The 27,450-nt window shown below is 42.8% G+C and overlaps 4 protein-coding genes and 2 pseudogenes across 6 annotated transcripts; 1 reads left to right on the forward strand and 5 right to left on the reverse strand.

The window, feature by feature from the left end:
- The first annotated feature begins 1,374 nt into the window (after nt 1-1,374).
- LOC146246777 (calcium homeostasis modulator protein 6) lies at nt 1,375-2,316 on the forward strand. Its single transcript, XM_084681824.1, has 2 exons — nt 1,375-1,839; nt 2,167-2,316. Exons 1-2 carry the CDS (start codon nt 1,375-1,377, stop codon nt 2,314-2,316), a joined length of 615 nt encoding a protein of 204 aa, XP_084537950.1.
- A 1,023-nt stretch (nt 2,317-3,339) lies between these two features.
- LOC146246778 (UDP-glucuronosyltransferase 2B13 pseudogene) lies at nt 3,340-5,313 on the reverse strand (annotated as a pseudogene). Its single transcript, XR_014732220.1, has 2 exons — nt 5,266-5,313; nt 3,340-5,016 (listed from the first exon to the last, which is right to left on the reverse strand). The product of XR_014732220.1 is annotated as a UDP-glucuronosyltransferase 2B13 pseudogene (transcript).
- A 2,091-nt stretch (nt 5,314-7,404) lies between these two features.
- Nucleotides 7,405-8,889, reverse strand: LOC146246779 (UDP-glucuronosyltransferase 2A3 pseudogene; annotated as a pseudogene).
- A 2,314-nt stretch (nt 8,890-11,203) lies between these two features.
- On the reverse strand, nt 11,204-12,231 carry LOC146246780 (uncharacterized). Its single transcript, XM_084682818.1, has 2 exons — nt 11,485-12,231; nt 11,204-11,299 (listed from the first exon to the last, which is right to left on the reverse strand). The coding sequence occupies exons 1-2, from the start codon at nt 12,229-12,231 to the stop codon at nt 11,204-11,206; spliced, it is 843 nt and encodes a 280-aa protein (XP_084538944.1).
- A 2,599-nt stretch (nt 12,232-14,830) lies between these two features.
- On the reverse strand, nt 14,831-17,113 carry LOC146246781 (mesogenin-1-like). Its single transcript, XM_084682819.1, has 2 exons — nt 16,577-17,113; nt 14,831-14,896 (listed from the first exon to the last, which is right to left on the reverse strand). Exons 1-2 carry the CDS (start codon nt 17,111-17,113, stop codon nt 14,831-14,833), a joined length of 603 nt encoding a protein of 200 aa, XP_084538945.1.
- Nucleotides 17,114-20,381: 3,268 nt separating this feature from the next.
- Nucleotides 20,382-27,377, reverse strand: sv2ba (synaptic vesicle glycoprotein 2Ba). Of its 2 annotated transcripts, none has more exons than XM_084682178.1 (12): nt 26,882-27,377; nt 25,083-25,263; nt 24,219-24,370; nt 23,769-23,902; nt 23,289-23,378; nt 23,030-23,143; nt 22,804-22,892; nt 22,463-22,627; nt 22,221-22,354; nt 21,909-22,109; nt 21,554-21,713; nt 20,382-21,397 (listed from the first exon to the last, which is right to left on the reverse strand). In XM_084682178.1, exons 1-12 carry the CDS (start codon nt 27,375-27,377, stop codon nt 21,214-21,216), a joined length of 2,100 nt encoding a protein of 699 aa, XP_084538304.1. In that variant the 3' UTR covers nt 20,382-21,213. The 2 variants fall into 2 exon arrangements, with proteins under 2 accessions (XP_084538304.1, XP_084538303.1); XM_084682177.1 differs by having other exon boundaries at nt 23,030-23,139; nt 23,285-23,378.
- Between the last annotated feature and the right edge of the window lie 73 nt (nt 27,378-27,450).

Raw genomic sequence — 27,450 nt, forward strand, 5'->3', positions numbered from 1 at the left:
AACTCAGACAAAGCTAAAACTTCCGTGTGCAGGTGCAGCATCTCCCCTCCCTACATGACTCAAGCTCACAGACAAAATAAAAACAATTTCAGACAAACTAAACCAAATATCAGACTAAATAAAAATGTCTTCAAAGCATTGTTTACTAATGGGGAATGCAGTCAGAGGCTGCATATGACAGTACCCCCAGTATTCTTTGCTGAAGCCATGACTGCATATTTCAGTGCCCAACAGGGTTAGGGTCTCAGCTCTCAGATCTACAGGTTGTAGATCTGATATTTTCAGATGTCCAGAAGGTATCAAGAGTACAATGATTTAGAAGAGGAGGTATCTGAAGAAGAACATGGGGAATAATACAACCTGGAGCATTAAGTAATAATACACCTCTACTTTAGTAATGAAAACAGTTATGACAGGTCTGCTGTAATAAAAACGAATAGTTGTCCACTGATTAAATGTAGTCTTTCTGCAATGTGAAGAGGCAAAACCTGCATATTCACAAATGTTGTGATGAAGTACAGGTTGTTTCTTCATGCAAAATAGATTAGGAGTTTAAAATTCAATAAAGCTGCTTTATTTTAGGGGTTTGGTGAAGGTGGGTCATTTTTGACCCTTAGGACAAGGGGGGGTACAGAATGTTAAGACAACACGAGGGTTAAGACAAGTTCTTTGTTATTTGGCAGGGATTGAAGTACATGCTTTAGACTGCTGTCAATATCTACTATTCATTTGGGACTGTGTGTTTGCCTTTGGAAACAGTTTGTTGTTGATGTGATTAATTATTATTAAAATAGATTTTTGGGGGGGAGCATTTTTTTGCTCTCTGTATATTGGGTGTGGAATCACGTCAAAGGCTTAGAATCCCCCAAAAACTGCATCAGTTTTGTGAGTGAGTATAACTCATTCCAGCTCAGCCCTGTCCATGTTTTGAATGTCTGGCAATATTGTTGCCATCGGGTGATTTTTACAGTATTTTAGTAACTGCTACTATGCCCAAAAGATCCACTGCACTGTGGGATTTTTTGCATTGAATGATTACTGTAAATGACTTGTCACCTCACCCAATAGCAGGACAAAGTTGACTTCCCTCCACTTTACTCCCCTCCCTCCAGTTTGTCCATGGAAGAATACGTTTAAATGTAACCCCACCTGAAAGTACACGCCAGCCAATCAGTTGGAGAAAGGTCAGAGCAAATGACACACCCTCCGTCCTTCAAAACCAATCAGAGAGGAAGTGTGGCCTTTTGCCCGGGGGCGAAAACTTTACCCCAGGATGAGTTAATTACGCACCACTTGTCTGTTGCCAATGTGTTCACAACGGTGCTCCCTCCATAGGGCTTTTTACCTCTTCTCTCCTTTTTTGTTTTAACTAGTATGGAAAGTAGACAACAATGGCTTACCAGACTGAAAAATGAACTTAGCAACAGCCCACTGGCGTCAAATGTGGCTTTCGGCTTTATCCTCATGGGACTGGAGAAGTTGGTGGAGCTCGAGTTTGAGTGTCCTTGTAATCCTACATGGAACGGAGTGTTTTCCTCAGCCTTCTTCATCATTCCTGCCGTCATGGCCTTCACTCTCATGCTGATCATCCAGGGGTGCAGGTGTGACACTTGGTGCAGGAAATCGGTGTCCCTATCCAGCTTTGTTCCTGCAATCGTTTGGCTGATCTTGTTGTTCCTAGACGGCCAGTACTTTGCATGTGCAATGACAGACTGGAAGGGGAGATTTGTCCTCGTTGACAAAGCGGCGCCGCAGAAATGGTGCGAGCCAACTAGCGAGGGAGACGTCCCACCGCAAGAACTCATGCTGCGCTCACAGCAGCTTTTTGTCGTGTCTCAGGTGAGTTACAGATCGACAGCATGGTCTTGTGTTGAGTCATGTGTTTTCCCCCCATTTGTTGTGAGAGCAGGAGGAAGCTAGGGGATGAGAGCGGGGGCTGTAAGGATGCCTCTTTTGTCTTACTGAAGCAGATTAAACACACTACAGTGCCTGTTGCAATGCCCTCTTTGAGAGAAGGTCATGTCATTGTTTTTTGTGTGTGTTGTACACACAATGAGTTTAACAATGAGCTGACTTGCGTTGCACTGATCTAGACAAACTTTTCCGTCTCATATCGACGGTCGCCGTCTAATGCTCTGTGTTTCTCCTCTGCCCTACACATCCCAGGTTATAGGTATATTTCTGCTCATATTCATCTGTGTGGGACTGGTAGTGTATGTGGTCAGAGAGAGCTGTCACCAGGAAGCAGAGCAGCAGGAGAGCAACGTAGCGGAGCTCAGGATGCTCACGGTGAGCTCTTTACGGACCCGGACGTAGTGAAAGGAGAGACACCTCCCACACCTTCCTGCCTCTGGTTCTCACAAAGGTATCTCAGAGACTTCACAATATCTCAGTGCCCAAAATGGCTACAATGTATTCAAAATAGAAAATATGGTGACGTTTCTGTCGAACGTAGCCTTCATCAGACCTGCCTTGGCCTTGGCTCCAGCTATCAACACAAGAACATGTCTTGTCCCTGGTCTTATTGGTGTGTGGACACTTTTTACACGATCTATAGGAATTACATAGTACTCCTTGTAAATAAGTGTACTCTGAATTCTTTCTGTTTCTTTGTTTCTTTTTATATATTGTATTGTTTTGAAATGTTAAAGAATCACAGGGTTGCCTGGAGAGAAATGTTATAACGCTTTGATGTATTTTACTTTTACCATTGAAGCCTCTTTTTAATGCATTTCTAATTATTTCTGTAAAATATTTGTGGATTTGTACCAGATCTAGATCCAGGTGTCATGTCGATGAATCATGTTGCAGAAGAGGTTCTGTATAGTTTCATATCCATATGCTTCTTAAACTGGCCTCCTTTTTTTGCCTGGCTCAGCAGCAAGCCTTTTGTGACTGGCACTCTCCTCTAATTGAGACGCCTACCCAGATTTTTCTTGACACCTGCCAAGACTTAGCCCAGACGAGCGGGCCGCTTACATTAAGATGATCTGACAAATGTTCAGGAGGCAAGAGAAGGAACCTTAAACATTTTTTTCTTCAGTTTTTGAGAGTGAGCATTTAGGTTTTAGCTGGCAAAAATTATAGTGAATAACGAATTTGATGGACATAGCATAATTTGTTTGTGTAATGCCTTTTTGTAATAAAGAAATTATTTATTTTATTAAAAAGTGCAGAATTATGTACAATGGTGTCAACATGTTAACAATTGACTTACATAACACTTGCAATTTACTGCACAATTGACTTCTTGAATACTTTCAAGAAAACATGAAATCTGACGTTACAAATAATACTTTATTTATATACGTTATATGTTATATATTTATTTATTATACATTTATTATCCAACAGATTCTTTTTTTACAACAACACAAAAGCCCTTTTACAATTACTCATATTTAACTTTTTGCTTTAAACACATCCTAAAGCAAGACCTCAATGCTGCAGCAAAAATCAACATACTTATGATTCCAATAGTGAGTAAGAACGCCATTACATCTATTGAGTGGTAGACATACCAGGGCATTTTATAGGACTCTGTACGAAGGTGATAAGCACCTTTGTGTCTCATGACAAACTCAATCCAGAAGAGGGCGCTATCCAGGGGTTTCATTGGCTGGTCCCTGTGGAGCCTGGAGAGTCTCTGCATATTCAGCCTGTAGGAAGGCTCATGCAGCACTTCCTGTAGGGCCCGTAGAAAGTTATTGTCTTTGTCCACAGTGGCCATGGATAACAGCTTTGCTGCTCCTCTCTCCTTTAGACGAAGCAGGTTGTCATATTGGTCAAAAAACAAAGGTAGACCCACAACAGGAACCCCGTGGTACAGAGCCTCTTGAACTCCATTGGTTCCTCCATGAGCCACAAATACCTTTATCTGGGGGTTCCCTAGTAGGTCATTCTGTGGCATCCAGTCCACTATTAAGGTGTTGTTGCCCAGGGTAGCTGGCCTGCGGCCCTTGTACCTCCAGATCACCTTCTGGGGCAGCTGAGAAAAAGCAGCTGCTATTTCATCAGCTAAATCTTGAGGGAGCTCTCCAACAAAAGTCCCTAAAGACATGATAATGACTCCATGTTCTCCAGAACTCTGAACAAACTCCTCCAGATCTTGAGGAAGGGGCTTGGCAGGTTTACACTGGAACCCTCCCATGTAGATAACATTAGGCATGGTGGGACGAGGGAACTCAAACACAAAGTCAACTCTCATGAGCCACAGGTCAGCTCCTCGGAGTAGCTCGTTGTAATCTGCACCGTCTAAATACTTATCACAAACAGCTTGGTAATATGGCTGAATTAGGAATTTGTGTTGAGTTTGCACTAGCACATAAAAAAGCAAATTTTTTACTCTTTCAGTAAAGGTCATTTTGTCAGAGTTTCCACTGCCTGTTATCGGAACGTAAGATAAGGGGGAAGGTGAGATGGCTAAATGACCTTCTCCACTGGTTACCCAGCGAACATTGTAGACCAGGGGTAGCTGGAGATAGCGAGCCAGCAGGATACCTCCTCCCCACCCTGGGTCAGTTAGGACGAGGTCATACTGGGTCTCTTTCAGAGTGGCCATCAAATCCTCGTTGTTAAACATGTTGGTCACCATGTCACACACCATAGCAGGGACCTTAGACATAAAACTAAAGGCCTCCAACTGCATGCTTAAGAAATTCAACATGGAACTTTGACCTCTCTCTATAGCGATTATTTTATTAAGGATGGGTTTAATAAAATCTTCGTCAAATCCATCCTCAACTGGTACAGTAATCGAGTTGTAGTGTACAGATTCCTCTTTGATGTACCAGCTTCTGGAGGTCCGAACCACTGTGACATTATGGCCCTGAGAGTGCAGGGCCTTGATAAAGATGTCCATGTTGACCCAGTGACTCCCCTCCAGAGGAACTACCAGAACTTTTCCACCATGGCAGGCAGACCAGGAGACCATGAGGCTGATCACAGTGACACAGCCGATTGCACATCGTAGGTGGAATGACATCCTTCAACTATCTACAAAGGATAATAGAGATACTGCAGGGTATGGTTGATTGAGTGTACTGCAAGTTGGTTTAGTGATTTGTTCATTTATTATTAATTTTAGAAAATATTAGGACAGTAGGAGCCAACGTGATTATTTTGAAATCTTAAAACAATGAGACAATAGCTAAACTTTGAATTTCTTTGAAAGTATGATCAACATCTGAATGCACAACATGTTCTAGACCAGTAACAATCAGGGTAATATAATTTAGTTTAGATAATAATTGTACATTACATTACCTACTCATGAGTCCACTTCGATTTATTTGAAGTTCCTGTCAACTGACGTTTGACTTTGTGTTGTGAAATGAATAGGACTCACGCCTTGTCAGTGTGTAGTTCAAAGTACTCATACACAGACCTTGTACACAGACCTTGTCTGTCTTTTAAAGACACAGGGCTCATATTCTCTATCTAATGGTTCAGGTCTTTACTGAAATAAGTTGGTGAGACATTAGATTAGATTAGATTCAACTTTATTGTCATTACACAAGTACAATTACAAGGCAACAAAATGTAGTTTTGGTCTAACCAGAAGTGCAATAGCAGCAAGTGCAGGATATACAGTGTAGTGCAATAAAGTATGGACAGAAGCTATTCTAAAAAAGTGTAAAAGTGCAGTGGAAAGTGATTGCATATTACAGTTAGAAGTACGGTGCAAAATGCAAATGTAAACAGTTGGTACTGTAAATAAAAGTCGGCAGTGCAAATGAGCATAATCCAGTTAAGGTAATGTAGTGCAAGATTCATAAGTAAACAATTGTTACTGTAATAAACAGACAGTAGTGCAAAATGACATTCCAGTAGTGCAAATAACAGAGTGACGGCAGATGTGAGGTAGAAGAGGAGAGTTAGCTGTATATGAGGGGAGTGGATCAACAGGGGTTCGAGTTCAGTAAAGAAACGGCTCTGGGGAAAAAACTGTTCTTTAGTCTGCTGGCCCTGGTCCGGAGGCACCTGAAACGCCTGCCGGAGGGCAGTGGAGAAAACAGTGTGTAGGCTGGGTGAGAGGAGTCCTGGAGGATGCTACGAGCTCCATGCAGACAGCGTTCGTCTGGATGTGCTTGATGGCAGGTAGTGGAGTCCCTATAATGCGCTAGGCAGTTTTCACCACCCGCTGCAATGCCTTGCGCTCCGCAACAGAGCAGCTCCCATATCACACTGCGACACAGTTGGTCAGGAGGCTTCCTATTGCGCAGCGATAGAAGTTCACCATGATCGCCGAGGAGAGCTGATTCTTCCTCAGTGTCCTCAGGAAGAAGAGGAGCTGGTGAGCCTTCTTGACCAGGCTGGAGGTGTTGGTCGTCCACGACATGTCCACTGAGATGTGGGTCCCCAGGAACTTGTAACTGGAGACACGCTCAACAGCCATTCCATTGATGTGGATGGTGTTGTGCGTGCCTCCAGACTTTTTCCTGAAGTCCACGATGAGCTCCTTTGTTTTAGTGGTGTTGAGGAGCAGGTCATTTTCGGTGCACCATGTGGCCAGGCGCTGGATTTCCTCCCTATAGGCAGTCTCATCGTTGTTGCTGATGAGACCAATCACCGTAGTGTCGTCCGCAAACTTGCTGATGGAATTAGATTCATACACAGGCTTGCAGTCGGAGGTGAAGATGGAGTCAAGTCATGCAGACATCATGAGACAACCAAAATTGCAAATGTGAAAATGTTGCCCCTTAAAATAAAATACAAAAATATTATACAAATTATTTTTCTCCTGTCTGGCCCCCCAGTGGTGGAATCAACTCCCCACCTCCATCAGAGACACTGACTGTCTCTCCACCTTCAAGAAAAGGCTCAAGACGCACTTGTTCCGGGAGTAGAACGGTACTTAGGAATGGTTTGCTTGACCCGATGTTAGTTTCCTCAAGGATCACAATGACTCTTGCTCAGAGACTTGTTGCTCTTGTGGTTAGTGGTAACTGATAAAAAATGTTGTACTCGCTGTGATATATTGTATGTGTTATATTGATATATTGTTTTTATTGTTGCTTGTTTTTCTACAGGTACACTAGCACTTATAGCGGTTCATGTTATTTAATTGTAACTTGCTTAACTACATGCGCTTATGGTTTGTCCCTTTGGCACTTATTTTAGTTGTTCACAATATGTGCTTCATGTTTTGGCTACTCACAATGTTTTTGGGGCTATCTTGTTGTTATTATCAGTGACCTATGCACTTTGTAAAGCTCTCTCTTGGAAGTCGCTTTGGATAAAAGGGTCTGCTAAATGAATAGATGTAAATGTAAATAATAATATGCAAATCAAATAATGCAAAATCTACATATTAATTGACCGAATATTCAAATAATCATATGAAAATATTTTTGTTGTGTTGGTATGACAATTGCATTAATCAAAAACACACACCTTTCGCAGTTACTCCTGTTTTATTTTTCTCTTTAAACACATCCTGAAGCAAGACCTCAATACTGCAGCAAAAATCAACATACTTATGATTCCAATGGTGAGTAAGAACGCCATTACATCTATTGAGTGGTAGACATACCAGGGCATTTTATAGGACTCTGTACGAAGGTGAGAAGCACCTTTGTGTCTCATGACAAACTCAATCCAGAAGAGGGCGCTATCCAGGGGTTTCATTGGCTGGTCCCTGTGGAGCCTGGAGAGTCTCTGCATATTCAGCCTATAGGAAGGCTCATGCAGCACTTCCTGTAGGCCTTGGAGGAAGATTTCTCTGTCCATGGTGTAAATGTCAACAATCTTTCCCGCTCCTCTTGCTTCAATTCTCATCAGATTGTCATGCTGATCAAAAATCAGTGGGAGTCCCAATATTGGAACCCCGTGGTACAGAGCCTCTTGAACTCCATTGGTTCCTCCATGAGCCACAAATACCTTTATCTGGGGGTTCCCTAGTAGGTCATTCTGTGGCATCCAGTCCACTATTAAGGTGTTGTTGCCCAGGGTAGCTGGCCTGCGGCCCTTGTACCTCCAGATCACCTTCTGGGGCAGCTGAGAAAAAGCAGCTGCTATTTCATCAGCTAAATCTTGAGGGAGCTCTCCAACTAAAGTCCCCAGAGACATGACAATGACTCCATGTTCTCCAGAACTCTGAACAAACTCCTCCAGATCTTGAGGAAGGGGTTTGGAAGGTTTACACTGGAACCCTCCCATGTAGATAACATTCGGCATGGTGGGACGAGGGAACTCAAACACAAAGTCAACTCTCATGAGCCACAGGTCAGCAGCTTGAAACAGTGAAAAGTAGTCTACGTCAGGACCAAAGAAGCGCTGTGCTAAATCAGAAAAAATTGGTTTCACGTACACGGCAGCCTGTAATTCATACATGCCATAAGCCAGTACATTAAGAACCCTCTGGAGGAAACTCATGTTATCTGACAACTCTGTGCCCGTCATGGGGATATATGAGAGGGGAGAGGGAGCTATAGCCCAGTGCCCCTCCCCCTTAATAGTCCATCTCACATTGAACACCAGCGGTAAACCCAAGGAGTGAGCCAGGAAGACTCCACCTCCCATGGCTGGGTCGGTCAGAAAAAGATTGTACTCAGCATCTCTCAGAGACTGCATTAGCTCTTGGTTCTCCAATATGTGTGAGACCATGTTTGACGTTTTCTCAAGCATCTCCTGAGTCTTCTCCATTGTTTCCATTTCCAGCTTTAAACGAGCCCAGCCGGATCTCCCTCCTCTCTGGATCTCCAGCAACTGAGAGACAAATGTGCTGATAAAGTCCTCGTCAAATCCCCCTGCTATATCGAGGGTAATTGACGTGTAAAAAGGAGAGGTTTCCTTGATATACCAGCTGTCGGATGGCCGCACAACTGAAACGGTGTGGCCCCTTGAATGGAGCTCTTCAATGATAACTTTCATATTCAGCCAGTGACTGCCATCCACTGGGAAAACCAGCACTTTCCCACCATGGACAGCAGATAGAGAGAAGAACAGGAGGATGGTGGAGAATGACTGAACCCGATGCATGTCTTGGTGAGAGAAGTGAAAGTGAATGCAGATGTTATTCATTTTAATGGCACACTGATGATTTCAAAATAAGACAGGTACAAGGAATTTTGATTATAAATTGGTAGTTATGCTGGTAGAGTTGTGTACCTGGTAATCCAACTTTCCACAATGGTCAATGAGGTGTCTGCACCGGTTTCAGTTTTAAAAGACTACTTTCACTATAAATACAGAGAACAGGGAAAGGAATTTGAACACATGAGTAGTCTGTACTCTGTATTGCTCCTACTGTATATACAACCTGATATTGTCATTGCTCAGAATTGGTTGAGAGAGCTAAATATGGTTTTACTTACAGAATGTGTTCGGCTACTCCGGCTACTTATGTTCAAGTGTTCTTCTGTGCCTTTTTATGGACTGGTAATGAACTTTACAGCTTCTTTCTTACAAAGAAAGGACTTTCAGACAGGGTTGGCTTTGTCAAGCTAATAACTGATAGCATAACCAATATAAAACAAGGCGAAAGGTTAAGGGGATGCAACAGTGACATGGTAAACATGATAAGACTGAACAAGGTAAGAGACTGTATGTGGACAAGAAAACTCACTGGACTAATTCATTTGCCAGTTTATGTATGCATCTATCATCTTCCAGCATATATTTTTGAAGTAGATAGACAACAATTCATGGTCATACACCCTTACACAAAATGCACAAAATATGATCACGTTTAATCAGAATATTTGAACATACACACCCACTCTCTGTAAGTAGGATGGCCACAGACATGTTTGGACTTTTTTGTTGCTTTTGCCTATTGTATAGTATCAACTCCTGAGTCAAGTTTCTAAACTGAAATTAGAATTGCACTATTTCTTAGTCTCCCCGCAAAGTCCATTCATTAGTTTTTTTGGGGGGGTCCTTTTTCATTATGTTCCACCGCTTCGAGACAGATGGCACCAACATGTTATTTCTGTTTTCCACAGATTCCAGTTATTTGCAACCTTGACTAAAAAGGTTGCATTCTGTTATCCACTACAATGAGACAGGAAGCAATGATGTGACATACAACATACTATACCACTTAATTGCTTCCTGTGGAATGGAAGTGGATGTGGGTGTTATTCACCACAGTGTGTTACTTGTCACTTGTGTTATAGACCTCTCTATCTGAGAATTAGGGCTCTGAGAGCAGCTGAAATATCGGACAATTAAAAAAACCTAAAGATAAATCAAATGAAACTCACAAATGTATATTGGTTCACATGCCAGGATTAAAGATCAGAACACACATCGTCAGTCAACTGTCACGTGTTTGGATCCTTGCACTCTTAGAGGTTTTACTGTAAAATAATTGAAGTCATCGTGTGTATGAGTAGGTCATGCTGTTCTCATCTGGCAGCTGTTACATCACCTTTTCTGTGGATCTCCTCTCCCAGCCTGACACTCAGTTAACGATACTTCCTCAAGAAACAACTGCCGAAGTTCACGTATCTCAGAATGTAGGCTTTCCCTCAATGCAGGCCCTCTCACAATGACTGACATTCTATCACGTCAAGCTAATGTTTTTAAAGAGGCTTAAACTGCCAGAATGGTGCAAAAGAATGAGTTTGGCATGATAAAGATAGTATGACAGCAAACTGCATCTTGACATGATTACGTTGCTGCATTGGGGACTTGTGTGTGGGGACAAATGTGTATCAGTATGGGTGTCCTGCTGTGCTTTAAGCAAAGACAATGTTTACTGAGCACAGACATGAAAAGTCCCCTAAGTGACGATTAGCCCTCTGGCCGGCCCAGCTGACAGCTAACCCAGTGGGGGTCTTTCCTCAGGGTCTTTAGCCTTGATGTGATGGTTCTGTTAAGCACTTTAGAGTCATCATGGCAGACTGGATGTTTATGTTATGTCCCTGTATCCTTCTCAACTGTGCCTAGGGTAGGAGTAAAGACTGACAGAGTCAGTTACTTCAACAGGCTTTGTCAGTGCGCAAGCTAAACTTTGTAAAATGTGATTAATGTATTGTTTCAAACTGTTTCAGTTCCAATAAAACTTGTCAATACTCAAGCAATTATTTTAAAATAAGGATTGTTTTATTCTCCCTTCATGAAGTGAATCCAATAAGTTACAATTATAATAACAATACAAAAGCATCAATAAGTTAATTCTGTACAAAATTCCGCATAAAAGTTAATTGTGTCTTTCCTCTGTGAGGCTTGGTGCTGTTTGAGAGTCTGTTGATATTTAGCAGTGTCCAGAGAAGATGAGTTGCTGCTGCTGTTGCTGTGCTGCCCAGTGGTCCTGAGCTGTGGTTTGTGAATAGTACACATTTGTGGGAATCTGAGAAAAGATAGAGAACATGGATGGTGAGCTGTCTGACATAATCTTACCTACAAGTGGTATACAAGCTAATGACAATGTACACAATAGATATATATTTGTATATATTTATCTCCCATATTTAAGGCAACAACAAAGAATGTTTAAATGTATTTTGACTGGAGATTGGATGTTTCTGAACTTACCTGACAAGATTGTGGAAGAGTGGAGAAGTGAGGAGTAGTGGAGCTCTGCTGGTTGGAGAAGATCTCATCCACTGCTTCCATAGCATCATAGCAGGGTTCCTGTGCGATGTAACCAGAGGCAGAATGACTCTGTCCCAGGCTCAGGTTCTGGGTCTGGCTCAGGTTCTGGGTCTGGCTCAGGTTCTGGGTCTGGGTCTGGGTCTGGGTCCCAGCTCCAGTGTTCCCCTGACAGAGGCCATCCTCACTGAGGCCCAGCTGGGCCGATAGGAAGGAGATGTAGCGGATGGTGAGCCGCAGGGTCTCAATCTTGGTCAGGGTCTGTCCTGCTGGGACCACTGAGGCGGGCAGGTAGCTCCTGAGATGGTGGAGGGCTTTGGTCAGATCCCTCATTCTCAGCTTCTCTCTCTCACTAGCCGTCTGGCGCTTTTTTCCTGGGTACCTGGACCGGGGCTTCCTGGTGCAAGCTTCCTGGATGGGCGAGGTTTGGGGCTTTTCCTTGACCTCAGAGACTGGGCTACTGTAGATGAAGCAGTTCAGCGGCTCCTGTCTGTTGGCTCCATAGGAGAGAGAGGTGGGAGAGAAGCAGAAGGAGTCCACGGAGGAGGTGGGCGACAGGCTGCTGCAGCAGCTGAAGTAGCCCGGATCTGAGCTGGGATCGTAGGCCTGCTTCAGCAAGTCCTGACAGTCGAAAAAGAGAGAACTGGCATCCTGGAGCTGCATTGGAGAGCAGGAGGTGGACATGTCCATGGCTGTTGTAGGAGCTGGAGGCTTTCTGGAGAAGTGAAATAAAGCTGTTCTGTTTTGTGTCTCTGTAAAGGCAGACTGAAGGTAGTGAGGAGGACTGGGGAGCCTGCCCCATATATGAGATGCGAGGTGCGAAGTTGCACCTCTGCCAGCCACTTCTGGGCTTGGGAAGATCTTGGGGCAGAGATGACACCCAGGGAGGGGGGACCATGGGAAAGAGCACAGCTCATGGACAAGGTGTGACTGGTAGCTTCAGCTTGGAAAATAAATTAGACTTATTCACACTACAGCCCTAAAGGCCGGTGGCTTCTACCCAACTGTCAAACAAGAGAAGCTTCTCAACCCTGCATATTATTATATAACTAGGTGCTGCATAGCAATACATTGTTTTCAATGACAGATACTGTGGTCAATAAAATCTGGCCCCAGATATTCCCCTTCAGGACTTTGACAAAGTGTGTGTTATTATGTGGGTTAAGCTTGTAAGCCTGCATATCAAGTTGGATAAGCTTGAATTACTTTCATTATCTCAGTGAATTAGATTCATAAGAGCTCATTTCAAATCACTGGACATTTATCACCTTAGATTTAAGTGAGATTTAGCATCCAGCTCTCATCAGTAGATCCTCCAGATTTCCTGTTCTGTCTGAGCCCCCCTTCCCCAAAACAGATAAGTGTGCCAGCTGTAATGTGTAAGAGGTTCACACCTCTTCACTGTTTGGACAGGAGCCCGGATCCTGACTGCTGTCTTGTCAATCTGAGTGCAGACTAGAGAGATGTGTTGCACTAATCCACAGGGTAATGATACCAGTCCTGTCCCAGTCCTTAATCTTGCAAAGGAAAAATGTGATGATCAGTCATGATAATGTTCATCTCATACTACCGGAAGTAAGAATGCAGGAAGGCCATGTCAATCATGTTTAGATGAGCTGCATGTGCTCTGATAAGAACAGAAATTTTTACAATTGGTTTAAAACAAAATAAATTAGATTTTAAACTCAAATTGAAACAATTTAGTTGCAATTACAGAGAAAAATCTAGTAGAATACAAAGCTCTTTATTTGTGACAGCATGAATGAAACTGACTGACCACAACATTTACTGTTGAACACATTATTTTATGTTATAGTTGTCATAAGAGCCCCCACTGTGCTGTCAGAGGTGGGGGGCAGCAGGATGGTGGAACCAGTACCTGGAGAACATTCCCGCAGTCTACCGTGTCATATTCGACTCCTGGTCTTGATCAGAGCTCAACTGTGTGAAGCAGTCACACATGGCTGGCCTCATGTGAACACCTTAACCTTAATGTTTTAAAATCTCATTCATGGATCATGACCGATTTAATGTGACAGTAGAATATCATTATTTGGAAAAATGTTAAAGGACACTGCGGATAAAAAAAATCTTAATAGATTCATTTGGCCTCTCTTTCTTTCTCCCTCCCTCACTCTCGGGTTGTGGCGTGTGAGGTGACACGATGGCAGCCTTGACAGGTGTCATCTGGAGAGAGAGAAACAATTCCCACAATAACCCCCTTTTTAATGGAGCATGGCTTTTAACGATACAACCCATATATATGCAGAAGATTTTTGGTCACATTCTAGTGCATTTATTGTTGGTCTTTTTGTAAGTATGACTAACTATCTTTTTTTTTTACTATCTTTTTTTTTGCCTCAATAATGTTAAGCAAAACCATAGACTTATTTTGACCGTAAGTTCCGAAACAGAATGTGGGGATAAATTAACTATTTAAATAGCATAACTATTTACAGCATATGGAAAAAAGACTGGCAAGTGATTTGGATCTGTAACCACTTCAAAGATGTGTGGTTATTGAGTCTAAACAGTTTTTATTTCAAGTTAAATTTTTTATCACATAAATTGAAAATACAACAAAATACTTTTTATCTGCCCCCCCCCCAAAACAAACGATTAAAAATAAACCAACAGCCCTACAAAGTGTAGGTACACAATGCACTCATACGTATGTATTCATAATATGTATATGTATATTGCACATGTTACTGAGTCAGGTGGTGTGGGTTTTGATGCTACTTAAAATGAAATTGGAGCAAGAAGAGAACATGAGCATGTTAGTAAAAACCTGAGATGATTGAGTGTAGCAGCAATAATAGCATTGTTTTGTTTGAATGACTTCTTATTATTATTTCCGATACGCTTTCACCAGCTCAAGTCTTAAACATTCTTTCTTCTGATCACAAGTTCTGAGGGGACTTAAGCTTCTTCATCCTCACTTATCTAACCAAATTAGCCATCTCTTTGTTTGCTTGTATGTGATCATTACACAAATCAACATGTCCTTCCCTCAAAGAGCAGTTTTACCATAATGAAAGGGCTCAGGGAATTGATTAGGTTGTGTATTGATCCGGCTATTAACACTTCAAAAGTACTACAGCTATGTGGCAAAGAGAACACCTTGACTCTGCCATATTCTCTTGATATGCAGATCTAAGTTTCTGTTTGCATGCTAAACTTCATTCCACTGTTATCAGAGAGCTATTAGCGGGAGGTGGGGGTGGAGAAAATGCTGTGAGAAGTTGTCTTGGTCTAGACACAGCGGCGCCAATGACCCATCCTTTATTTACGTGGGTTCATTAACAAAGATGCTCAAGGTCAGCTTGATCTTCATCTGATCGCACCTTTTGATCTGAGAGGGGGAGAGAGTCCCACAGCAGTTCGTGCTTGACCTGTCCACATGCTGATGTTGCGTTGGTTGAGTTTGTATCATTGAACATTCTACCATTGTGTTCAAAGGTCGGTAAGGTTCTGTTTCAATCATTTAACATTGTTATCTTCATACTAGGGTATGTGTAACAGGTAACATATACTGTCATGCTGATACAGCTTCTTCTTCTGAACTCTCACCCTCTAACTGTCATTATCAGCCATAGTCTGTTGACTTTCAGTTCAAACAGTTTCAGTTCAAACATATGTTGCCTTTTACTTTGAGCAAACCTAGAAATGTCATCATAGATTACTATCCAAGGGTCATCAGGCTTCTGAATGGACATTGATATGGACATTGATACATTTCTCACTGGTCACTTTACATTGTTACATTGATACATTTCTCTCTAGTCACTTTACACACTTTACACACGTTCAGCTCAATATTCCACTATTACACTAACTTGTACTTCACTTGTCTTATGCTATTGTAGGTCTTGTTTTAGGTTAGTATAGGTCTATAACGTTTGTATAGGTCATTTTGTGTATTAGTGCATAATGTTTATTATTGTATATTGCATACTTGTTTTGTATATTAGGATGTTTATCACTATTATTTTATTCTATTTTATTTGAGCTTATCACATATGTAATCTATGTTCTTAGTACTTATATGTTATGTTATGCTAAGTTGCTTGCGTTGTCTTGTCCCAATAATTTCAGTGCCCAGTCTGACCTTGTGTTGTTCTGTGCACCTGACAATAACACTTGAAACTTGAAACTGATGATAGAAGTTTTTCCTGTAAAATTGTTGACTACTTGGCACCCTCATTGCACACGGTGAAGGCGGCATATCAGGGATTCCATGACCAGTAGAGGGAACCAAACTTATTTTTTACTGACGACTTAGGCGGTCCATATGGGCTGCCTTGTTGGCAAAAATAAAACATAATTTCATTCTTAACGCAATAATAAACTCCATCCAAACAGTACAAGGTAAGTTTTTTTTTAAATATTCCTTTAATTATAAATATGAGTATAAAAAGATTGATATATATTACAGTATTTACATGGAACATTTCATATAACTGAATAAATAACATTATATTAGAGAAATAAATTACTTCAGTCCAAATGAGGCAGTATTTTGGTACAGTACTATGATTATAGTATTACTAGGCACTGTTGTCCTTTATCCCATGAAGGTTGTACTTCATTAGATCCACTGGTAATGAGCCTGTAGAATTTCAACCCCAGAACTCATCAGGGACCAGTTGACTGCAGAAGTGTTTACCATACATCTGTGGAAAGGGAGAAGATTAATAAATTACTATGCATAGAACACATGTCATGAAAGTGACAATCAGTGTTTTATTTGTTAAAATTGTAAGTTGAATGAAAGTATTTTACAATTATCCACACAAATACATACCTGGCATGAAGGTGGTGTGGTCTGTGTTGTCTGTGGAGACTGCAGAAAAGACTCTATACTTGAGTTGAAGAGATCCCCTTGCATAATCCCTGTGTACTGTCCACTGAATTGATCCAGGTCTGTTCCAGAACTACACTCCCCAGAATGCTCCTGTGACCCAGGCTGGCTCTGTGTGGAACACTGAGCATGGTATTGCTTCTGGCTCTGTCCCTGTGTCCACTTCCCCACCATAGAGTTGCACTGGAAGTATCCCAGGATCTTTGGGGTGGTCTCACATGCAGAGCTGTCCCCCACATCCTCACTGAGGCCCAGTTGGTCGGATAGGAAGGAGATGTAGCGGATGGTGAGCCGCAGGGTCTCAATCTTGGTCAGGGTCTGTCCTGCTGGGACCACTGAGGCGGGCAGGTAGCTCCTGAGATGGTGGAGGGCTTTGGTCAGATCCCTCATTCTCAGCTTCTCCTTCTCACTGGCACTCTCCCTCTGCTTGCTCCTCACACGGGTCTTGGATCTAGCCGTCTTCCTCCCAGGTCCTGTGGGAGAGCATGATGAGGACTGGGGCTTCTCTGAGACTCCAGTCTTGGCCCTAGGGGCAGTGGAGGGGTGAGAGGGCTGGTAGTAGCCAGGGGAAAGGCTGTAGTCCATGGAGGGCACAGGGGACGCGGTCTCTGGGGATGAGATGCTGTAGATGTCAGAGTCAGAGCTGGGGCAGCTCCACTGGTACTGCTGGAGGCTGTAGTTGTGTAGAGGCACAGAGGAGGTGTCCATGTTGTCAGCGAGAGTGGAGACGTGGTCTGTGTGGCTCTGGTGAGTGCTGTGCTGCTCAGTCCTCTCTGGTTTATATGTCCGAGCGAGGCTGGGACTCGGACGTGTGAAGTGACACCTCTGCAGCCTCTCCCAAGCCATCACTGTCTCTCCCTGTCAAAAGCTGCCCCACTGTGCTGACTGGCTCCCCTCTCCCCTCCCCCCCCCCTCCTCTCTCTCTCTTTGCCTCTCTCGCAGCAGTGGAAGTGTGAGTTCTGACCCCTGCCCAAAACAATAAACAGTTTTGCTTCTTTACTTCATTTCTGCTGCTGTCTTAATCTACTTTGCACATTTTGGGGGAATTTGTGACCGGCTTTGATCCACTGTTGCTCAGAGATATAGTCAGATGCCCAAGGATGTGGTCTTGTCTCATATTTCAAGCAGTTTTTGTATTTGTATTTGATCAAACAGGCACATCTCATCTGAATAGATGCAAACAATATGGAAGTTTTTGTCCCAGTTTAAAATCAAAGCCACAAAATATGACCCTGTTACCAGGCAACCTGTCAAGGAGACCTGGTGAGGCTGCAGCAGTATTTCAAGGCCTAAGTACAGGGAGTCCTAATGATGCTTAATGAAGTATAATAACCTCTATTACCCAATTACACTTGAGGTGCTAGATGCCATTATGATTTGCCACTGGGGGGAACACAGTGGCTTGGGCACAGTGGGTTTAAAGCCACCAGTCAGAGGTGTGACTTCACACATGGGCTGTGAGACAGGAGAAGAAGAGTGGTTCTGAAAACAATGTCACCTCCACTCCATCTCTCTCTTTTCTCTCTGCCTCCTACTTTCTGTCTCCCACTCTCATGTAGGAATAGACCTCTGACCACCATGTTGTGTTGTGACCCCTTCACCTCACCCAAGTGCCGGATCAGAGAAACAACAGGGTATCAGTGATTCAATTTTTCAATTGCATCAGTTCTTATAACTAAACTGTGTACATATAGTCCAAACAACCAGAACACAAAGCTGATTTTTCTTTGTTGCGTAATATCTCATGATATATTTTACACATTAAATTATTTAAAATATAGATCACTTCATTTTTAGGAGTGGTTTGCTTTCACAATAACAAACCTGAATGAAAATGTATCTTTGAATTCCTTAGCTTGTATGGTACATTTTTTAAGAGCATTTATAGTTTGTGTAGTATTTAAAACAAGAACAATACACCTTACAAGCACAAGTATTTAGGATTGAGTGTGGAACCTCTGTGTGACCCTGTGGTACAGAGATGACCCTGAGTAAACTGGCGCCCACCCTGCATGCCACATGAACTGTGAGAGACTGTGCGGGAGTTTGGCACCTTCAGCTAACCACAACCCGGGAGGGTCTGGGTCTGGCACCCATCTCCTTGTCTCCATCTCCTACTCAAATCCCCATCCTCCCCTCATCTATAAATGGCATCAATGATGGATACGATTAATTTGCCTACAATCACACCTGACTGTCATGACGTGTTCACACAATGTACCATTTTTTGTTTGTTTGTTTCAAATTTATAACTGCTGTTTTCAAATAGTCACCTGTTGTTGTGAGGGTCTGTTACCTTGGTATTGTCTGGAGCTGAAATGCTTGCCCAGTGGATTCCTGTGAGAACCACGAGGTGTGGGGAGTGAAACATTCTCCACCCTGGGTGTGAAACATAACAAGCTGCTTGATGATAGACTGGAGGACATGGTAGAGAGCAGGGTAAAATACAGGCATGATGTAAATTGTGTCTCATTGTTGAAAGACTGACATCATGTATGCACCTTCCTGCCACAGTAAATTCCTTGTCTGTGTGAACTTTCATGGTGAAAAAAACCATTGTGATTCTGATCATTCTTTACGGTATTTTTGAGGACATGTTTTACTTGAAGATTACATTGTTAAGGAAGTTACTGTTTAAATTATTTAAAAGTTAAATGAATCAAGAAGGTGCTTCCCCAAAAATCACTCCTAGAATTCTTTGTTGTTGACGACCAGATATGATTAAACCAATCAAAAAACTTGGTATATTGCATTCCCAAAAGTCATTTAAAATGTACATTTTGACTGTCCTAACTATCTAAATGTAGTGCCACTTTCTACTCTAAGGCATGGAGTTCATGAGAAAGAGTAGCATCCCATTCTCACTTCATTCTACTATTTCACACGTGCTCCCAGGCAAGTACTACTGGTAAACGGATTAGCGGGCTCTCTTTCACACCCTCGCTAGAGTCAACACAATCCTCCTACTAGTGTCACTCGCTCACACTTGTGTGCTGCCATGTTTTTACAAGTGCCCCCTCAAATTCATCTTCCCAACTCATGGGAACAGAGCACATTGAAGAGAGTCAAACAAATTTTCACCGCTCTAATATGAGAAACCGGTATATCAATAAAGTATCTTATGTCAAAAGATATTGACCATGCTGATTTTGTAAAAGATTGATTGTGATTTTGTGCTGTGAGATCATTTAGATGTCGAGTTCAAGAGGAGATCGATCAGGGTTACTTCAACAAAAACGAGTGTGAATGTTTCTGTGCGTTTTCTACAATAACATGAAATAAAAGAAATCACAGTTGTCATGTAATCACATTTTCTTTATTTTTTATCCATCACAGAACAAAACAAAAAAAGTAAAGGTCCATTCTTGTATCACAATTTCATTTGTGAAATGAAGATAACAAACAAGCCTTCTGACTCCATAACTCTAGGTCCACTAAAATCTAAACGCTGACCCTTCATTTGTGTTTCCTTTAAATCAGATTGTGTTTACAGATGAGTGGTGCTTAGAGGTTATGTCTTCCTTGTCAGGGTTATGTCAGGGGTAAGGCTAACTCCCAAGAATACAGCCACATAAAAGGTCCACATTAGGTGCCAACTGTTAGCTATAGAAATAAAGAAATAAAGATTGCTGTGAAAAGTGTGCCTTTGACATGTACAATATTATACACACAAGAGGATGTTGCAGCATGTTAACTAATATACACGGGTCTATGTACAACAACGATTACAACTTTGGTAGTAAAACTAAAATATATAGTAAATAAAACCTTTCTGTGGGATCTTAACCACTCACACACACACACAGCTCAATCAAGTCATGTGTTCCTTAGAAATCTTGATACATGTTGTTTACGTTGTTGTAAATGCAGCATTTCAGTTAAAGAAGCTTCAAAAATAGCGCATGATATCAAAATGTCTAAAATCACAGTTTGAAATTATTTTAGAAAAAACAATACAATTCCTTATCATGGCAAGGTTTGACAGAAAAGACTGATTAAACAAATCAACATCTAATACACAGCTTTACAGTTACAGAACTGATTCTATGGCATAGAATCAAAACAAGACAACAGATATTGATACATCAACAGATGTATCAAGCCTATGACTTACATTGACATTTTATTTGCGCTATCAATGTTCAAAATGTATTAAATAGAACATAAAAAGTGTTGAGCTGATACTGATGAGCAGAAGTGACTTTCAGTGACATGACAAGCTGAGAACAGACAATTGGTCTCTAGAAAAATAGAATTAATGTGGAAATTCAAACACCTAACTAGATGACAGAACATAGCACAGAAACGTCTTACTGTAATTAAACTACCAAACAAACGTTGATTCAATGGAAAAACAGATACCATGAAAATTGGTTCAGAATGCTATAAAGTTGTAAAACATTGAAACCTTTGTCATTTCCAGATCCTTCAAACAGTCTTCAGAAAATAATGCAGTTTTAATCAAAGCACAACATGGTAAAACTGTCTCTAATACTCTTCAAGTATGATAAAGATCATGTCACCTTATATTCCTTAAATTTAATTCCACATGCATAGGACATACCAAATAAAGGGTGAACATGTTCTCCATGTTGTTGGACAAGGTTTTAGGCTGAACAAAAAATGTATGAACCCACAGGTGAAAGGACCTTTTGGGGGTATGGGGTGGGAAGATGTACCAAACAGAAATTCCATGCAATATACATCCTCTTTTACAAGGATTATGTCTTTCTCCCAAATTGATCACAGTTAAACTATATTTACAAAGCGCTTGTTTTGGCTCAGTAGGCTTTGGAAGTTTTGGCTTTTCAAGAAAGAATTTTCTCCCGAGTCTCGGGTAGCTTGAGAGCAAGGAGGCCACCGCAGACTAGGGCAGCGAAAGCCAGGAAGATGGGGATGATCTTGGTGATGCCAATGAAGGAGGCAAAGATGAAACTGCCAATAATGGCGGCAAATTTGCATAGAGCATTTAGGACACCGAATGCTGTCCCTCTGCAGACAGACAGACAAACAGACAGACAATTATGGTCAGACAATGCTCCTTTCACAAGTTCATGAAAACTCTACACCAAATCTTTTACAGTTACGAGGAAGAGTTTTATGCTCATTATGATTCTACAACAGAAGATTGGTTTTGTTGAGAGTTACCTTTTAGCCGAGGGGTAGAGCTCAACTGAGATGACCTCCAGGCCATTCCAAGCTGCCACACTGGTTCCATAGAAGAGGCACTGCCAACATATAACTGCCCCCGGGCTGAAGCTTAACAACAAAAGGAATGAGCATCCAGAGGACGCTAGCATAGAGAACCCTGTGAAGAGAGGGAAGAAAGAGAGAGAAAGTGACAAAGAGAGTGACAGATATTGAAAAAGAGGGGTAATGATACACTGAAGAGATTGAGACAAAACCGTATCCTAACAACATAATCTCCCGAAATTCTTGAGCACCTCTCCAGTTCCGACAGACCTTTTGTCTCAAAACTTCTTAAATTTTCTTCCTTGCTCACCTATAATTTTGATCCTTCCTATCTTGTCCATGAAGAGGGCAGATATGATGTTGCCAGGCAACACTGCCAGGCTGCCCAGGAAGCTGACCATGTAGACGACAATATCGTTCTCCTCCTGAAAGTTCAGATGGCAGCCCTTCTTCGGATGAAGGAATGTTGTGTTTTCCAGTCGACAGTCTTTAAACTTCTCTTGCCAAAGATCTGCACATTGCACAGGAAAAAAGACAACAATCAACCCCAAAAAATATGATCTCAGGTGGACAGTCATAAATATTGCAGATTTACAGAATCCTTCTACACAAAATCCTGTACCTGTGTTGTAGAACATGGTATTCTTTATGGTGCAGTTCTCAAAAAAAGTATTAGTTGACTTGATGTCTTCAAAGATGCAATTCTCAAATAGGGAATCTTCAAATTTCACAGACTTGATTTCTATGTTCATGAACCTAAAATGAAACATCACAGCAGTTTACCGTAAGTGAATGGTCTGAAATCTTATTGTAGAAATATCTTAAGAAATATGTTGAAAAGAATTGTATGTAACCCTGACTTACCTGTCATGGATGTATTCTCCTTCTTTGTGGATCTGGTTGACCAGCGAAAAGTTGAAGTGAAATCGTTCCACTCGTTCTCTGTGGAAGAGCTTGACCTTGGACTCATATTCTTCGTACTGCATGTACTTGATCATGTCGGGGAACCACACAGACAGGCCATGGTAGCTGAGACAAATAGCAGAACCACTGTTAGCCTCACAGCAGATTACCATTCCCAGGTCATTTAGGCGGGGGCTGATTGATCTACTGTGTTAGTGAGGGTTAATTCATGCATTTAATCATTCATCCAGACATCCAGATGTCCTGTGTATCTTCTGTGCCACATCTGTGGTAATCCTCACCTGAAGGCCAGGGTGAACCAGACAATGGCCAAGAACAGTCCCTGCAGTCTCAGTTCTGGTGCTGCGAGTGACGTCACATTCTGCATGACCTGCGATTGGAAACACAAAAGCATGACGCATTCATCCTGACTGCAAATGTATCCTCATGAAGGATCACACATCCATGGCATACAATGATACCCAACACGTCTCCATTTTACTTCCTGGCATGCTGTGATTGGCCCACCTGTTTGAGCATGGTCGTGTGCCGGACAGTCCAGCGCTGGAAGGCAGTGCCGGTGTCACTTTGGATCTCTATGAACTCGTCCTCCTGGGTCTGAGGAGTCTTAATACTGGCTACCTGTAAACATGTCGGCAACATTAGGCTGAGATTCAACTACAGGTCTGAGGGAAATAGGAAAAAACAATTTCAGACACAAGTTTATCATGTTCAAAGTAATCTATTTTACAAGCTGTTGTTGTGTACAGTGTGAGTGTTAACTCACTGTAAACACCCTCTCAGGCTCTCCCTTGGCCTTCCAGTTGGTGTCGTGGACCTGCCTGAGGATCATCCAGGCCTCATCGTGTCTGGCGCTCTGCCAGAAACACAGGTGCAAGCTGTCAGCATCGCAGTACTGCATCCAGCCACGCTGGGCTGTGATATACAGGACCATGTATTGGTTGTGTGGAGTGTTTATGTCCCAGGTTTACAAGCCCTTGTCAGATAGCATGCCTGTGTGATTCTGGTGTTATTTACAGAAGGAACAGGCCCAGTGACTGATGATGACTCATCAGTTTTCAACAGTAGGCACCTGATGCCTTCAGAATTATATACACTGTACATACACACACACACACACACAAAGCAGAAAACATACAGTACACTAACAAACACGTGCTCCAACAAACACATGCTCAGACATTGCATTATGCCTTTTAAGCACAATAAACAGCTTCATCAAGACCCTGGTCTCCAGTGCGCTCACCTCAAGGAGGAAGCGAGGGCTCTCTGGCATGAAAATGAGCCCGACGAGCGCCGCCAGGGCAGGGAATATGCACACCAGGATAAACACCCGCCAGGTGTGGACCTGGAACTCACTCCCCATGCTGAAGCCCCAGCCTGCAGTGCAGCACAACACAACACAGGGTCTTCATTTCCCCTAAGCCCTCTGGTCCACACTACCGGTAACCCCATCAAAATGTCCAAGAGCTTCATCAACAAGGAAATGGCATTCAAATCTAGTCTTGGTTCATGTGGATTGTTGTTTTGAAGGATTGTTGAAGGGAAACACACAACAACAAAAATTACCGGCTGGTTTAGAGTTGGTCACTCTTGAAATTGGTCACCCTTTTCATAATCACTTTCATCATCTTCACAATTGTAATCATCAATCTCATCCTTCTCCTCCTCATCCCCCTATTTTAGGGACTCCTACCATAGTGGGGGATGATGCCCCAGGCTGTGAAGGAGGCGTACAGCCCCCCCAGCATCCAGAACATGCAGAGCCAGCTCAGGTGCTCCCCACGCTTGTCCATCTGCAGGAACTCAGAGTAGTAGGTGTACACGATGGGGATGGAGCCTCCAATCCTGCAGGAGAAAAACAACATCTGAACTCTGGAATTCTGAAAACCTATTCAACATTGCCTGATGTGAATAGAACATGTGCACAAAGAAACAGGGTGTGATTTCTCTTTGACCTTGCGGTTCTGGGAGGTTCGGTGCAACTCAAATGAGAACAGCTTGTCTGCAGATGTGCTTTTATTACTGACGTGGGACTCATCAATGTTCTTAACACACAAAGGCTGAATGTTCTAATTCAGGAACCGGGAATTGAAGTTTCAGGGCTTGGCTGGTGTTAAGACTTAAGTGGTCTTGGCCACAAGCATGCACTGAACAGCTCAGGCCTGCAATAATCCTGAAAAAGAAGTGGGTTTTGGCCTGAGTTTGTTAACGAGGTGAGAATGTAACATGGCTGACCCACAGTACGTGAGAACACGTGTGACTTCCTTTCAGCCGGTGACAGGAAATTTCCTCTACAGTTCCCGAAGACCTAGGTTTTCTTTTTGTCTGTCATAGTTTTCCACCTCTTTTTTTTTCTTTCCGTCTTGTTGCATTGGTGACCTTGATAAGTGTTTACCACTGTCCTGGTGTTACTGGAGCACAGGGGAATCTGGCCCCTTTCAAGACCAAGCTGTGTCTCTTCTATTGTGTGTCTTGCTCTTGTGAATGCAAATTGATTTTCAGGATGACATTTGGAAAACAATATGTTTTCTGAAACTTCACTTGAAGTGTGACTCACCCGAAGCCAGACCAGAACCTGAAGAAGAGGAAGGAACCGTAGCCTTGGGCAAAGCAGGACAGGAAGGAGAAGACCACATCTATCGTCAGGACGTAGATCAGACACTTTCTGCGTCCCATCTTGTCCGACAGGCCACCCCACACAAAGGCCCCCACCATCATCCCTACGTACACAAGCAAACCTGCCAGACAAACAAAAACACATGAGGGGAGTTTAGTTTTTTTAGTTTTTTTATATTGTGAACATGTAACCCCTTTCAGTTCAAATCAAAGCCCTCATAAAAGAACAAAGACACATTTTTTTTCTTTTAAGTATAATTCATTGTACAATTCTGGGCCTGTTTTGAGTGAATCCTGATGGTTAACTAGGTCTGTATTGGTACTGACGTTCAAGATAAACCAAGCAGCTAGTAGGTGCAATCTTTTCCACAAGGGGGCTCAGTTTGTCCAATTGTTCATTAAACGGTCAGACAAAGGGTCAAGTTTGCATGAGGAAGAAATCCCACCGTTGTTTCCCATAAGAGAAGGATGAGAGAGAGAGAGAGAGAGAGAGAGAGAGAGAGAGAGAGAGAGAGAGACTGAGAGAAGCTGAACAAAGCCAAAGTTACATAATTTGACTTTAACCATGGAATATTGTAGTCAATTGAAAGGATGGGCTGTGATGCCTCTTATAGTATAATGAGAATTCATACGACATGGCCCATATACTGCATGTTATCAGAGCTCATCAGTTTCACGACCATCAGTGATAGCTCAGCTCTTCTGTGGTCTCTACAGCCCTCTCAGCCTAGATTGTGTTTTTACTACACACGCCTAATTACGGAGGGGGTAAGCAGCTTATGGGACACGTGTGGAGATAGTGTGCACCTTTCTGCAGGATTACTCCCAACCCCCTGTCCTTGTAAAGCACAGTAGCAGCTGATGCTACGTCCAGGGGCCAATGGCACCCCAGCTGAGGCTCTGTGAATGGCACAGCTGGAGGTGTCACCTCTAATTCTGGTTGCTGCATAATGGTTATCAATAAAATGGGAGGTCAATTTATTTCGTGCGCATGGGTCATTTTTGATTTTAAGACATTCGACTCATCCTCTTTTGAGCTCGCCATACTTTTAAGGGCTAGTTGCCTATGAAGATGGGGACTGACACATCAATAGCAGCAAAGGAAACCATACAAAAGTGCGTGGCAGAACATTGTAAACTTCAGGCCACCCACTGCACAACCCATCCCATTTATGCCAGCAGATAAAGTAAATTCAATTTTAGACAGCCCTGAGGCGTCCTCAGGGTCTGATGAGGCAGAAGGCCCCCCTACTGGCTAACTGACAGCTACACGGCCCACGATGCAAAGCACCCCGTCTTTGAACAGTTGTAGCAGGTTAATATCAGAGCTTTAGCAATGTCTCTGGGAGTTCACCTGCAGGTTCACCATCAATCAGTGTCAATGATCACCCCTGGAAGGCAGTTAGGGAAATGAGGGAGATTGGATGAATGTTAAAAAGCTGCCACATCATCTTCACATGAACTTTAAGGTGAGATGGAGCTCTGGGGTTTCTCATTCTACAATTTCCATGCATCACATAATTTTCAGTGAAGGAAAATAACTGGATATTCTGTGTATTTTTGTAAATATTTTCTGTACACCAGCTTATCAATTGGGAATTTTTTTCTGTTGAATCTTTTGATGAATCACTCCTTAAAGAGCCACACAACTTAATGTATACACTGTACTTAATACCAGTCAGAATGGCTTAATTCCTGAGTAAGTATTTACATTTGCATTGGCCCCACTTCTCATCTTACCCAGCATGCCCTTGTTGGCGTTCGTTATGCACATGTCCTTCTCTGCACTGGGCAGGACAAAGCCCACCACAAAGCCATCCACGCCATCAGCCATCAGCGCCATGCCCAGCACGGCAAACAGGGTCCACTGGAACCGGCCGTGCCCACAGTCCTCCATGATATTCTCATACTGCTCCGGGAGGTCCTCCTCATCGTCGCCCTCAGCCGCCATGCGGGCCTTCTTCCTGGCCTCGGCCCTCGCTGCCCGCCGGGCTTCCTTGATCTCATCCGGGTGAGGGATTCCCTGGTACTCTCCTTCGTACATCGGCTCGTCTTGGCCCTCATCGTGGCCCTCGGTGGCATCGCTGGCAGCGTCCTCCTCCTGTGGAGGGTAGTCTGTCTGGTAGGGGTAGCCACTGCCCTCCTGCCCTCCCCCCTCGCCGTATGTGGGGTACTGGTTCTCACTGCCGATGTCAGTCCCCTGCTGGTTGACATTGTTCTGATACGGGTCGTCCATGGTTGCAGATGGAGGGAGAGTGTTAGCACTGTCACCGTTGTATGCTGGTGGACTTCCTGTTGGCTAGATTGGC

This window comes from Hypomesus nipponensis, chromosome 19 (assembly GCF_054491055.1).
Source record: "Hypomesus nipponensis isolate SF chromosome 19, ASM5449105v1, whole genome shotgun sequence".
NCBI lineage: Eukaryota > Metazoa > Chordata > Actinopteri > Osmeriformes > Osmeridae > Hypomesus > Hypomesus nipponensis.

Excerpts from the sequence above, each read along its gene's own strand:
- LOC146246781 (XM_084682819.1), bottom strand. The coding sequence starts at position 17,113 with ATGGACACCTCCTCTGTGCCTCTACACAACTACAGCCTCCAGCAGTAC. Across the intron at positions 14,897-16,576 it reads ACTTCCAGTGCAACTCTATG|ATCAAAAGGTGCGATCAGAT; the intron begins GTGGGGAAGTGG and ends TCCCCCTCTCAG.
- LOC146246780 (XM_084682818.1), bottom strand. The coding sequence starts at position 12,231 with ATGGACATGTCCACCTCCTGCTCTCCAATGCAGCTCCAGGATGCCAGT. Across the intron at positions 11,300-11,484 it reads CTCTTCCACAATCTTGTCAG|ATTCCCACAAATGTGTACTA; the intron begins GTAAGTTCAGAA and ends ATCTTTTCTCAG.
- LOC146246777 (XM_084681824.1), top strand. The coding sequence starts at position 1,375 with ATGGAAAGTAGACAACAATGGCTTACCAGACTGAAAAATGAACTTAGC. Across the intron at positions 1,840-2,166 it reads AGCTTTTTGTCGTGTCTCAG|GTTATAGGTATATTTCTGCT; the intron begins GTGAGTTACAGA and ends TACACATCCCAG.
- sv2ba (XM_084682178.1), bottom strand. The coding sequence starts at position 27,377 with ATGGACGACCCGTATCAGAACAATGTCAACCAGCAGGGGACTGACATC. Across the intron at positions 23,144-23,288 it reads AGCCTGAGAGGGTGTTTACA|GTAGCCAGTATTAAGACTCC; the intron begins GTGAGTTAACAC and ends ACATGTTTACAG. Across the intron at positions 21,714-21,908 it reads AGGAAGGATCAAAATTATAG|GGTTCTCTATGCTAGCGTCC; the intron begins GTGAGCAAGGAA and ends CTCTCTTCACAG.